The sequence below is a fragment of the Amphibalanus amphitrite genome, unplaced genomic scaffold, assembly GCF_019059575.1.
Source record: "Amphibalanus amphitrite isolate SeventyFive unplaced genomic scaffold, NRLGWU_Aamphi_draft 000761F_arrow, whole genome shotgun sequence".
In the NCBI taxonomy this organism is placed as follows: Eukaryota; Metazoa; Arthropoda; class Thecostraca; order Balanomorpha; family Balanidae; genus Amphibalanus; species Amphibalanus amphitrite.
In genome coordinates, this window is record NW_024882255.1 from 317834 (window position 1) to 330546 (window position 12713).

Here is a 12713-nt window from a genome sequence, read left to right on the forward strand (position 1 = left end):
TAAATTGTTGTAATCGGCTCGATGGGTGGCTTACCTCCGAGTATTATGTAACGCTCACGAAGTTTTAGCTGGGTCAATAGAGAACGATGACGGGTCAACGGACGGAAAACGGTACGCACCCGGCCGCTGAGTCTATAGAAATGTCAGCAATGGTGACCGCACGCCCTGTAAATTTGGGCAATGTGTCTTATTGAGTTGACTGTCCCACCAAAGTTCCGGCTCTGACCTGTCCTAACGTTGTCAGCCGGAGGGGCTCGGAATTCGAGATGTGGGCCACTGACCGTTCACAAGCGTGTGCGAGTACTTGCCCGGATTTATCCCGCTTATCTCGAGGTCTAAATTCTTTTGAAGCTCAGAACTGTTTCAATTCTGTAAAAGCGCATTGGTAACATGTTTTGGCAAAGCAAAGAACGTTCTAGCTCTACGATGAATGCGACGCAACATTCATACAAATGCGTTTTCTGGATACGCCTGAAAGCCAACCGACTTCCGACTAGCTCGAACGCAGAGTAAACCCTTGGGAAATTTTGTACTTTTTTAGTGCAACTATGCATTTTAATCTATGCAGAGGACCCGAGTCGGTGCGGCAATGTGGTGGGATGGGCCGAGCTGAAGCTGACGTTCTCAGAACTACCTGTCATATCCTCTGACCTGGGCGTGCGGTATGTCCGCAAATACCTTCCGAGCCCGGCGAGCCGGCTGTCAGTCATTGAACGTTCACCTCTGGCCTATAGCCTCCGCTGGTCATCTCCGCGGCAGGCGGCGGAACATGGAGTGACGCTTTACCTGCGTCCTGTAATTCATTTCCGCGGTAAATTATGAGGGGTTAGGTGCAAAATAATGTAATTTAATGCGACAGAGATTGATCATTAATGATGCGCGTAATTTATGGTGAGCATTACAAATTAAACATTAATAACCGTTTGTAAGACGGATGTGCCATTTTTGACTTTTGCAAACATTTATGTGCCGAAAATGTCAGGTATCAAGAACTTTGAATCTGAAAATTGATTGCCAATGTTTTGGCATATTTTGAGCTGTTGCAAGATAGTGAGAGATGACGCAACCACCTAAAATTGTCAGCTGAAGACTTGCGACCGCAACTGATCCACACATTGCGACCCAGGGGTGACTTATGACTTCTCCGCCCCCCCCCCCCCCCCACCTCACATAGCCACGCTCTCTTGGTGAGCCTACCTCTCCGGTCACACCCCGTCTCTCCCCGCCCGTTCGACAGACGCTCCACCCGCACTACGACGGCGACACAGTGCTGCTGGTGCGCCTGTTCTCTCTGCCGCTCGAGTACCGGCCCGGCGGCACGGTGAGGCCGCGGGACGGAGACGCCGAGCCCGAGCTGCAGCTAGACCGGCCCGCCGCCTGGACGCTGCTGCAGCTCTTCGACAGGTGGGAAATCGACGGAATATGACCTCAGGTCAACTGAATTTGAAAAACCGGGATGGCGCTCGGTGACCTTAGCATATCTTGCAAGTTTGAATCAATTTGATGCATAACTCTAGATTAAATGGAAAAAGTGTGCCTATTTTTGTGTCATTTTTACACTATACCAATGTTTGTGACCTGGTGACCTGAGCTGAGGTCACTGGATCTCAAAACTCCCAGGACACGTGCCAAATGAAAGCCCCAAATTGTGTCTGAAATTCGGTTGCGTTACGTGCTACGGCAATCGCGAAAAACTGTCACTTCGTTGCCGCTAAGCTAGTCCAATTTTACCCTGAACTTGTATCGGTTTTTGTAACTTGGTGACCTGACCAGTAATGACTGAGACCTGAAATCTTCGGGAAAGGTATCAAAAGATTGCCCCAAACTTTGGTGCCAAATGTGGCGGCGCTACGCTCCGCCGTTTTTACGCTATTTGCAAAAAAAAAAAAAAACTTTGGGGGCTGGGTGCATCAGCCCTCCTCGCCGGGCGATGGTTAATTATGTGTTCATGAAAAATCGGCATTTGCGTACCTAAGTGAGTACGTATAAGTTTGTTCTCCCGAAAATTTGTTATTGCTTCCGTAGATGTATCACATTATCTTAAATCTAGGCACAAGCGTATCATTTAAAACTTGTTAGGAATGCGATAGTTTTTAGAGATAACGCGTTTTTGTACGCCTTGGTAAGTGTCGAATTGCATTATCTTCATGTAACTGAAATATGCGATTCAACATATCCCATGTCTCGCAGAAACTTTTTTTTACAAGCCACTATAGTTTAATCCGACAAAGGTATTGTTTGGCACTGGTCGTCAAAAGTTGTGGTATTCTGCCGAAGCGCACAAACAAGCAAATATGTTGGACCACCTCACTATAGTATAACCTGTCCTTGATAAATGGATCGTATCCGTGTGGACCGAACCGATCGTTTACAAATTCAAACGGCGACGCTGCTTTCCTCAATACGTCTTATTGCTACTGGATTATTGTGCGGTTAGCTATGAAGAGGTTCCATCAATCTCTGTTCTGCGGACGTGAAGGATTTTCCTCCGACTGGTCGGTTTGTGTGCCTCTGGCGGCGCGGCGAGCCGGTCGATGCGACCCGTCCGTCAGCATCAGATGTCACATCATGTGCCAGGGGTGAGCCGGCGCAGAGCAGGCCCACTCCGAGGTCTGGGGAGGATGAGGAAACCCACGAGCACGGCGGCGACAGACCGCAGGGTTCGACGGTCGCCCGCCTCACCCGGCCGGCCGGGCCCATTACAGAGGCACACCTGTGCGCGGAAGGAGCACAGGGGCTCTCATGGCAGCTGCACACTGGCATTTCCGATCGATGTGGTGGCTTTGCGGCGTGTAATCCTGTCGACTCGAAGGTCGATAGCATCGGTAGCTGGTGGGTACATTTCTATTGGGTAGGTACGTATTTTAAAGGGACACTCCCACCTTAACATTAGTTTTGAGTTGAGATAGCCAAATTGGTGGCCATGGCCTGCAAATACCGGTTTGGGCACTCACAACATCGACAAATGCTTTAATTCGGAGATATGGAATTTCAAACTTGCAGTTTTCAGATTCTAAGGGGCTAGTGCATTGGTATGCCCCCTTAGAATTTGTGACGTCAGCGGAGATCTAACGATTTTTAAATCTTTTACTAAAACGTTTGGTAGCACGCGGTGGTATATGCTGCTTTGCGCGCAACAAATGCCGCACTTTCAAATAAAGTCGCTAGGAACAGCGGAGATCCCGAAAAGTAAACAAAAGTAAAAGTCGAATATCTTGAAAACCGGTGAATATTTTTCGATGAAATTTGGTAGATATTCGTTTTCGCTCTTTCTGAACCGAGCGACATCACTTTCGTGCCAATTCATTAACTTTTTTGAAGGTGGGAGGGTCCCTTTAACGGCATTTCTTCCGTCCATATCTATCTCAGCCCTCAGAAATAATGAAATAATTTAACCGACAAACTATCACAGTCCTACATGTTTTCTAATTTAAGACTTTTAATATCCCCTAAATATTGATACCTCCTTATTACTTAGCCTCAAAAAGCGCCTTGGGAAATATAACCGAGAGAAATGGAGCTTAGATATCGTCAACCGTTATTTTCGCGAACCACCGAACAGTTCCCTATTAATTCGCCCAGCAAAATCGGAACGCACCCTTCCAAATTCATTGCAATAATAACGTCTTAATCATGAGGGTCAGCACCGATTTCGGAAAAGGGTCTGACACTAGTGTCCTTTTTCATAAAGCCTGGAATTGTATAATTGTAGTTGTAGTTTGTAGGTTTGTACTTCCGATTGTACAAATCTGTTTCATAAAGGAAAAAGTACAATCCGAATGTACAAACTACAATTCCACAAACCTACAACTCACATTCGGCAATTATCAGCCAAAAAAACTAGCAATCTGTTTCATAAAAAGAACGGTTCCTCTGATTTTGGGATTTCCTTGACGGAAAATACAATCGAAATCTACAACGCCCTAACCGTGTGTAGAATTTTGGAGCTGAAGCATAGGAATCAGCTTAACGTTGCTAATAATCTAATTCAATAATAACCAATGCTCAGATACACACTGTAAACCAAATCTACAAGTTGGCTCCTTGTTACAAGTTTGGTTCCAATTCGCATAGGCGTCACCTTGTCGATACCTTGTCGATTCACCAACCCCAGGCTTGTTGGCCAGCAAACTAACAGTTTGTCTACAAGTTTGGTTCCAATTCGCATAGCCGTCACCTTGTCGATACCTTGTCGATTCACCAACCCCAGGCTTGTTGGCCAACAAACTAACAGTTTGTCTACAAGTTTGGTTCCAATTCGCATAGGCGTCACCTTGTTGAGTACTAGTCTGGGCCTTGTGAACCTACCAACTTCTGGATAGGCATAGCCGTTTCCTTGTCGGTTCAACAACCCCTGGTTTGTTGATGAACTAGCCTTTGACTGGGCATTGCTAGTTTACAAATTGTCAACAAGTAAGTGTACTAACGCTCAGTTCGAACTTGTTCTTCCTTACAATCGCTTTGTTTGCGTTGATAACCTTAAGAACTTACGATTCCCGTTCGTTTTCAATTGCCACGATACTGATTCAGGAAATATTTTCTATACGTACAGGTCATTTTTTGGCTGGAAGTGGTGCACAAAACCATGACTGGCATCAGTTATTGCTCAAAGGCTTGCGCTGACAAGAAACGAAATACTGATGGGTTATATAATCGATGAATGCATACACCACATCCATTCGGAAGTTTCTGGAATCATTAGTATTTATTACGGTCACGTACCTACATCACGTAGTATGTAATTAATACTATTGACTGGAGACAATTCCAAGTGCATATTTTCGAATGGATGTGGTAAATGCATGAGGTAGGTATACCTATCGTGCACCGTCAGCATATAAGTCTTTGAAGCAAGAACTGCTGCGTACCTTTGTGGAAGAACATGGTTTTGTGCATCGCATCAAGCCAGAAGTATAACATGCCCGTATGACGAATATTTCCACATTGACCATAACAATCATGGCAGTTGCACGATCACGCAGATAATTCGAATAAATAATGATCGCCAACCAGATTAGCTTTTACAGCCCATATATGTCCATCAGTTAAGTTAAAAATACAAAGAGTTGAATTAAAGGCAAATAAATGTATTTATATATAAAAAAACACCGACCGCAAAACATCTGCTCACATGTGCATGCAAAGGTCTGGCCCACTTACATTGCGCGCGCAGGGGAAGGGAGGCGTCTCGACCGCGGGTATAGGCACGATTAGTGCGTCCCGCAGGCCAGAGCGGGCCTCACTCACAGCACGAACACCACAGTTCACAGATTTCACTTTTTACTGCACAAATGCTGGAACAGCCCTCGTCGCTGATCCATGCTGCACGGCGGCCGCGCGACAACTGCTGGTTTGAACGGTTTGAAACCGCCGCGCCGGGGCCGGACGGCGACCGCTGATTGGTCCGCCAAGTCTGACGTCACGGGCGCAGCTGACCATGTGTATGCTGACCAGCTGACCAGTACAAGTTAGGCGCCGGTTAACTAACCATGCGGCAACAAGTTTCCAAAACTGGTTAAGAAACAAACGTTGAAACAAATGTAGAGTTGGTCTGGATACTGAGAAGTTGGTGTGCATAGTAACTATTGACTCGTAGTTGTCACCTGACAAGCAATGCACCAGACAACGGCTTGTTTGAAAAGTATCAGTTGGTAAACATACCAAGAGATGATTGGTTATATTACACAAGACTTGTCAATTTGGTTTACAGTGCACGATATGTGTTATTACGAGCGAGAGAGCGCAGCGAGCGAAGCGAGGTCTTTTCAATATAACGAAAAAAATCTCAGTATTGAGCGGCCCAGTCCGGCCCGGCCAGTAACACTTTTGACGGGCTAATATCTCAGCAACCGCTGGACCGATTGGCCTGCGGTCTTTTTTGTTGGTTGGTCCTATTCCTTCTACCCCGTAATTGACTACTCCTGATGCATTTCAGAGACCCTCGTGGCACGTGCCACCATAGGCGATGGAGCGGGGGGGGGGGGGGGCACCGGGGCACCGTTTGATTTTGCTATTTTATCATTAGCCCTATGGACGTTGCATGGAAAGAATAGGACCAAAAGTCGGCAGGAAGGTGTTCCGCCGCTACTGCGTGCCACGTGAAAAGTCAAGGGTGTTCATTTTCAAGCTGTTTTGCAAAAGTAGTGATTTTGAGAGGCTCATATCTCAGCAGCCGCTAGGGCGATTGTCTTGCGTTAATTGTTGTAGGGTAGCTGCATCCCTTCTACCAAAGGTCGGATACTCTTGACCTATGTGAGTGGCCCCCACTGCATGTGCAAAAAGCAAAAAAGAAGAGGTGTAACTTTGTTCCCAATTCAATAACTAGGTAATTACTGGGGCGATTTCGCTGAAACTTGGCATACATGTGGGCACCTTCGGGTCTATTCATTGTTTATAATTCAATAAAAAGACGGCATTTTATCAACAATTTTTTTCCAATTTTTTTTTTCCTTTCATTTGAACCTTTTATCACAGGGCTGTTCTCGGGCCCTGTGTGCGGTCGCACCGCATGCGGTCCGACCGGCTGTGTGCACACAGCCTCGAAGCTCCGCCCACTGCGTCCCTACGTCAGCCTTCCGTCACCGCACACAGCGATCGCTGTGGCCGGTCGGGACTGGCCACAGCGGACCGTCCACCGCACGCAGCCGTGACGTCAGAGCCGCCTACCCATCCCCTACCCCCACGCCTGCTGGACACACCGCACACACCGCACGCAGCAGTGTGCGGTGCCCGTGAACACCCCTCTGGGTGGCTCCAGCCTCCGGCTCCATCTATTTGCTTGTCGCTTCGTCACAATGCTCTTGCATTTTGATTTTGGCATTTTATTCGCTGGCTTTCCTGTTGCTTCATGTTTCACTAGGCTGCATTACTTATCAAAACGGGTAATTCAAGGCTCAAAGCAATTGAGAGCCCGTCACGGTAATATCGGTCAACAATATGCATAATAGCCACTCTATAACTCGGATCGGCTTAACCTAAGCCTTTTTCAGCCATTTTTGCATTATTGTCTGAACAATTCATGAAACAGTCTTTCAAGAAACTAATGACTTGTTGGACTCCTACTCAGATACCAAATCTCGAAAGAAGCACATCTTGAAATGATTGCAACGTTGAAAATGTTAATACTTTCAGCATAAAAGTTCTAGCTATGCATGTACAAAGCGATGGCTGATCCTTAAAAGCAATTCAAGTTATTTATCAATAATTATTTCTTTTAAAAATTGCAAAAAACTGTCAGCACACCATACGCAATTTGCAACACAACATCGGAAACTGTTGCAGAAGTTTTTGTTTACTCCGTTGCCATGGAGACGAAGCCCCGCAAAACTACGCTCCCGGATCGAAAGTACAATTCTATTGACGCCGCATGTCCAGGCTTTATGAAAAGTAGTAGTTTGTAAAATTGTACTTTGAAAACTACAAATGTACAAACTACAATCGGATTGTAGAATCTTTATGAAAAAGGACATTGGTAGGTAATAGTGGTAATAGGTATTAGGTATGCCGGACATGCACGGTTTATGCAAATATGAAATAACCGAAGATAAGATAAGATAAGTACAAGAGCGTACGTTGGACGCGAAAACTACTCCACACCTCACCCTCATATTAAGTTTCAAATACATGCACGGCACCACTGTTATTATCATTTTGCTATTAAGTGTTTCATTAGTTGACGTCAGACGGCATTGCAATTTCGACAGTCTACCGGATCTTCGGAAGCCTGTAGTTAGTACGCATCCCTTTCAACAGGTGGCTGCGGACTTCGGCTCTGATATTTCAGATGGCAGCACAATCGTTGTTGTTGCCCTGACACTGGCTCTCTCTCCTCCCGTCTACAGCAAGTCCGTGTTTTCTGGCACTCACGCGGTGCCGCTGCTGATGCCGCCCGTGAACTCCGAGTTCCTGGAGCTAGCGCAGCGCACCGGGGCCGGCGCCAAGCTGTTCTCCGAAGGAAAATCCAAGGAGCTCATCACTCCGCACGTATGTTGATTGGGGGTTCGATGACATTTTTTAAAAAAAGTATTACCACCTGTTTGGATTGACATTTGGAACCTAATTCCGTCTTATCCGTGCTACATTTCAGTCAAGCGTGCATGCCCCTGTGAATGTCGGCTGGTCTGAGGAGGGCCCCAGCGTACTGGTGACGAGTGACGACTCGAGTTGACCGTTGAATTTACCCGGGACGGTGCCAGCGCATGTGTACGACGTGGGTTAACCGTTTTCCTCCGTACAGGACGGCGCCAGCCTGGAGGTGACCATCTGGGACGGCACATTCAGCAGCGAGGAGTGTCCGCCGATCCAGCGGTACGACTCGGTGCTGGCCGCCCTCCAGCCGCTGGACAAGTACAACAAACACAAGTCGCAGAAGGCCGGCCCGCCCGTGAACGCGGTCAGTGCGCCGGCCGACATCGACATGTATTGATGATCAGTATACGACTGTGTATTAGTGCACGCAGTAAACTACGTAACGTCGCACGGACTAGTCTGATGTTGGCTTCTGACCTGACCGAACTTTGCATATTCCTTATCCTTTTTGTCCCAGCATACTTGCAGCATGGCCATTGGCCACTGTCACTGTCCATGTTTAATTACTTTTTGTCCTTCTGACCCGTATTCCACGTGAATCATTAAGTATCCCACCATTTCTACCGGATAGATCTGGCTTTAGCGTTCACGCAGCGATCATTTTCGCAGTCTCCACTCTCCACCACATGTCTTTGTTTCACCATTAATAATATTCCCTTCCCATGCTACCTTCTGTGGATCCCCAGTTCATAGACGTCCTTCCCAAGTCCATGCTTATCCCTCCCCAGTCCTCAGACCATTTGCGACCGTCCTCGACTCTTCACCCGGTCCATAAATCCTATACCCCGAGGGTGACTGACCAATGGCTGTAAACCGTTCACCAGCTGTCAATTACCCCGGCTCGCATAGCGCCTCGGCGCCTCCCCTCCTGTGTTTATTGGAATAGGGTGTTCGTTGGTCTTTGATGACGGTGGATTCTGACTCAGGACCGGGGAGTACTTCTATGACACGTGGCTCATAAACACGATATTATTCAACGACCTGTATCTCAAATAACCGGAAATCGATGTTATACGAAATGTGATCACTGGTGAAACTTCCAACTTGACCACAAGCTAGTCATTTGATTGGGGCCACGTTTCGCCATAGATTACGTATCCATCTATTATAATAATCTCCCAATAGAAGTGATGAATTTAATGGCGCATCACTTTGCGTCTGACATTGCCAACATCTGTGCCGTCTTCGGCAGCTGGTCTTTGAGAACATGACGGAGAAGCAGCAGCAGGAGGGCGTCCACGGCGACGACTACATCTACGAGAAGCAGACCTTCGAGACGGCCATGGTGAAAAAGTTCAACACCCTGCTGGTGAGCGAACGGGATTGGGTTCTGATCGGACATCCTGACCTGGTTCTGATCGGACGTCCTGATCTGATTCTGACCGGACGTCCTGATCTGATTCTGACCGGATTGTCACGCGATTCTCGGATCATATCCAATTGGTTACATAGTTTGAATGCGTTTTTTCCTTAACTTAACCGTAATCGTTCCCTTTGTTTGAACGTTTGTCTATGACGTGTCGGGCCAGAGTTTCAGTGATACGGGCTGGTATTTGGACTGATCGGATTCGGTCGTTCAAAAACAAATAACAAATTTCACGTCCAATGGCTGTTCCGATATGACGTTTTGCCCTTGCCCATTTGACCATGCAGCTGTTCCACACTCCAGTCTCAGCAGACACGGCCTGACGAAGGGTGTCACGTGCCCCCCCCCCCCCCTCCTCTATGAGTCACCGTCTGTCCTGTGTCAGTAGAGGGGGGGGGGGCGGAGGGGCTAGAACAGAGCGGTCACCACCTCCGCTGAGGTCATACCCAGATAACGCTGCAACCTCCCCTCCCTCATCAACCCCTGCGGCTCAGTGTGACGGGGGAGTCTGTGTGGACTGCGGACACTAGGGCGGTGGTCTGGTCACCATCACCATCACATCACGAGAGCAGACAAATGCTGCTGACAAGACGGGAGGGGTGCGTGTCTGACTCTTTGCTTTAGTTGAAGGAGCGCTTCGCTGGTAATGATTATTGGAACTATGCTGTGGTTACAAAGCAGTATCGTCCGCGACCAGATTGTTCCGTCCATACTGGGTCATTCCTCCGCAATCTACATTAGGCGAAAGGACGAACGGTGCAGGACTGTTGCTGAAAAAGTAACGGCGTCTGAGCTGTAACACTCTCACATCACGCTAGGTGCACCGGTACATCAGGTGCTTGGCGCCGGTTTGGGTCGGCATATCTCACCCAGCTGTTATGGCCAGAGCTGCATACCTCAGCCCAGTGTTCTGTGATCCGCCGCCTCCGGCGCCCGGCTGGGTCTGATCTGTTGTGTTTATTCAATATCGGTGACACAGTACAGTGTTACTGCAGCGCCGCATCGCTAGCCGGTGAGGGTGCTTACACAGCCAGTCATAGTGCTGTGCTGAGTGCAGTCCGCTGCGGCATGGTGAGTCAGCCGAGAGAACAGACTCCCCCGGGCTCCAACAGTGCGGCCTTTGACACTGCTGGCCTGAGCGGCAGCCGGCAGACGTCAGTGCAGCAACTTCACTTATTAGTTCACACACTAACGAAGCCACTCTTCACTTATTTGGGGATCGGTGGATAAAAGCGCCAAAGGTTATGGAACATGCTACTCATTACAAGTTCAAAAATCCTTTCAGGTCTCCGTGAATGTAACGATTGAAAACTGGACGTTTTATTCGAAGACACCCGAGAATCGTACCTATTTTTTTATTTAATTTTTAATTCGATTCTCGCACATCGTATTTTTGTGAACTATTCCTACTATTGTGAACTATTCATCGTAGGGAAACGTTACGAATATAGCTTGCACATTATAGATGCTTGCACATTATAGATCCCCCAGCCATATAAGAGCTTAGTCCGTGTGCGGTGCTAAAATGCTAACAAGAACCACCGAGAACAATTCCCACCTCGGTTGGCTATCGATTTGTAGGTCGTATTGTGTGTTCTGTGAGTTGTGTACGCTTTGTAGAGCTTTACCAATGACCATGGCCGGCTGGCTGAGCTGTTCGCCAACGATCGCACCTGATTGTTCCCGCCAGTGACGCCCAGTGCTGCCAAAATGCTGCCATATCGGTGACGGATCGTTTGCCTGTATCAGCTCACTGTTGTTACAATTTCCCTGCAAACACGCTGGATAAACGGATCTAATCCCCCTCCAGAGGTCACACACTGCCGTGACCCTGCTACCTTTTTTTAGTCACTAACTCGTCACTCTCTTTACGGCAGAACAAAGCCTTGGTGTCCAGCGGAGAGAAGAAGATCCAGGGCATCCCAGAGGAGTAGAGGTCGCCTGTCTCCCTGACGTGACCCGGCGATCACCCGACCGTGACCTTTGACCGGGCGGCGGCTCGGTCGGGTCGCTCGGGAGAGGACGGTGGAGGGCCCATGTTGGCCATGTTTGCTGCACAGCGTCAGATGATTATTTAGCTGCCACTGCGTAAAATGAATTGGCCGACAGTGTGTCATGTGTGTCGGGATTGTTATGTTAGCGATTTTAGAAAGCAAGCACACACAGCACATCAGCTTCGTCACACGAAGGCTTCGTGTGGCATTGTCTTCAAGAAAGGTTTGCGAAGTACGGTGGAGCTCAGCTCTATTTTCTTAGAGTGCATTTTCAGCAAGGTGGGGCAGGGGAGGAAAAGATCATGGCCACTATATATCATCGTTAATTTCGGTGAGGGATGCGAATCAGGGCAAAGACCAGTTACATGTAGGACTAGGCAGCCGAGGCCGCGTTTGTGTGAACGGGAGATACCGCGCTCACACAGTCAGTCTCACTCCGTCAGTGGCACATGATGTGACGTCGGTGTCACACCATGTGACGTCGGCGTCACGTCGGGTGACGTCGGCGTCACATCGTATGACGCACGACAAATACCGCTCAGTCACCGCAGTAAAGCATACAGCACACAGTCTTGGTCAGTGTCTGTCCGCCCAAATTCTAATTTACACAGCGTTACCTGATTCTGCGTGAATTTAGCAGCTGCTTTGTGTCTGTGTGTCTTGGTTCACTAACAGTGAAAAGCCAGCACTGCTTTGATGAGCCGCGTAATATATTGAAATGAAACGGTTATGTTGAAATGCTCGATATTTGGCTTTTCTTTCGCAGCCAAGTATTTTTGAACGGTCGTGTTGAAATGCTCGATATTTGACTTTTCTTTCGCAACCAAGTATTTTGTTTTGTTTTGATACTTTGACGCTGGTTGTTTAATATGTTGTGGTGAGTTTTTATTGATGTGATATATTATGCTCACTGTTGTGCTTATGCTGATCTCATTTATCAAATACATGATATATTGTTCAAGCAGCCTGCAACATCATTTCGTGTATAGCCGATCTCATTGTTTTACGTCATTGTTCATATTGTTTTGTAATCTAGGACGCGCTCTCTAGACTACATAAGGGTTCCTACCGTTTACCACGCTCGGCGGGCACCCTCGTTTCTCCCTGCACGCGTCCTGAGTCTGTCACCCTCCCTTCCTCACTGACACCCCCTCCCACCCTTCAGCGCCCATCAGACGCGCTTCCCCACTGAGTGTCTCGGACCGTGGCGCCGGCCGGCCGTCCCACTGTTTATTATTGTGTCTGACAGCCGCTGGCCGGGTGGT

The 12713-nt window shown here is 48.0% G+C and overlaps 1 protein-coding gene across 1 annotated transcript in view; it reads left to right on the forward strand.

The window, feature by feature from the left end:
• LOC122365761 overlaps positions 1–12412 on the forward strand; it is a 120088-nt gene extending 107676 nt beyond the window's left edge. Inside the window, exons 18-22 of the mRNA XM_043337250.1 lie at positions 1238–1404; positions 7842–7983; positions 8237–8392; positions 9281–9397; positions 11332–12412. Of these exons, the coding sequence (XP_043193185.1) occupies positions 1238–1404; positions 7842–7983; positions 8237–8392; positions 9281–9397; positions 11332–11388 (639 nt within the window). The 3' untranslated portion in view covers positions 11389–12412. The remainder of the gene's footprint in view (positions 1–1237; positions 1405–7841; positions 7984–8236; positions 8393–9280; positions 9398–11331) is intronic.
• Positions 12413–12713: the final 301 nt, after the last annotated feature.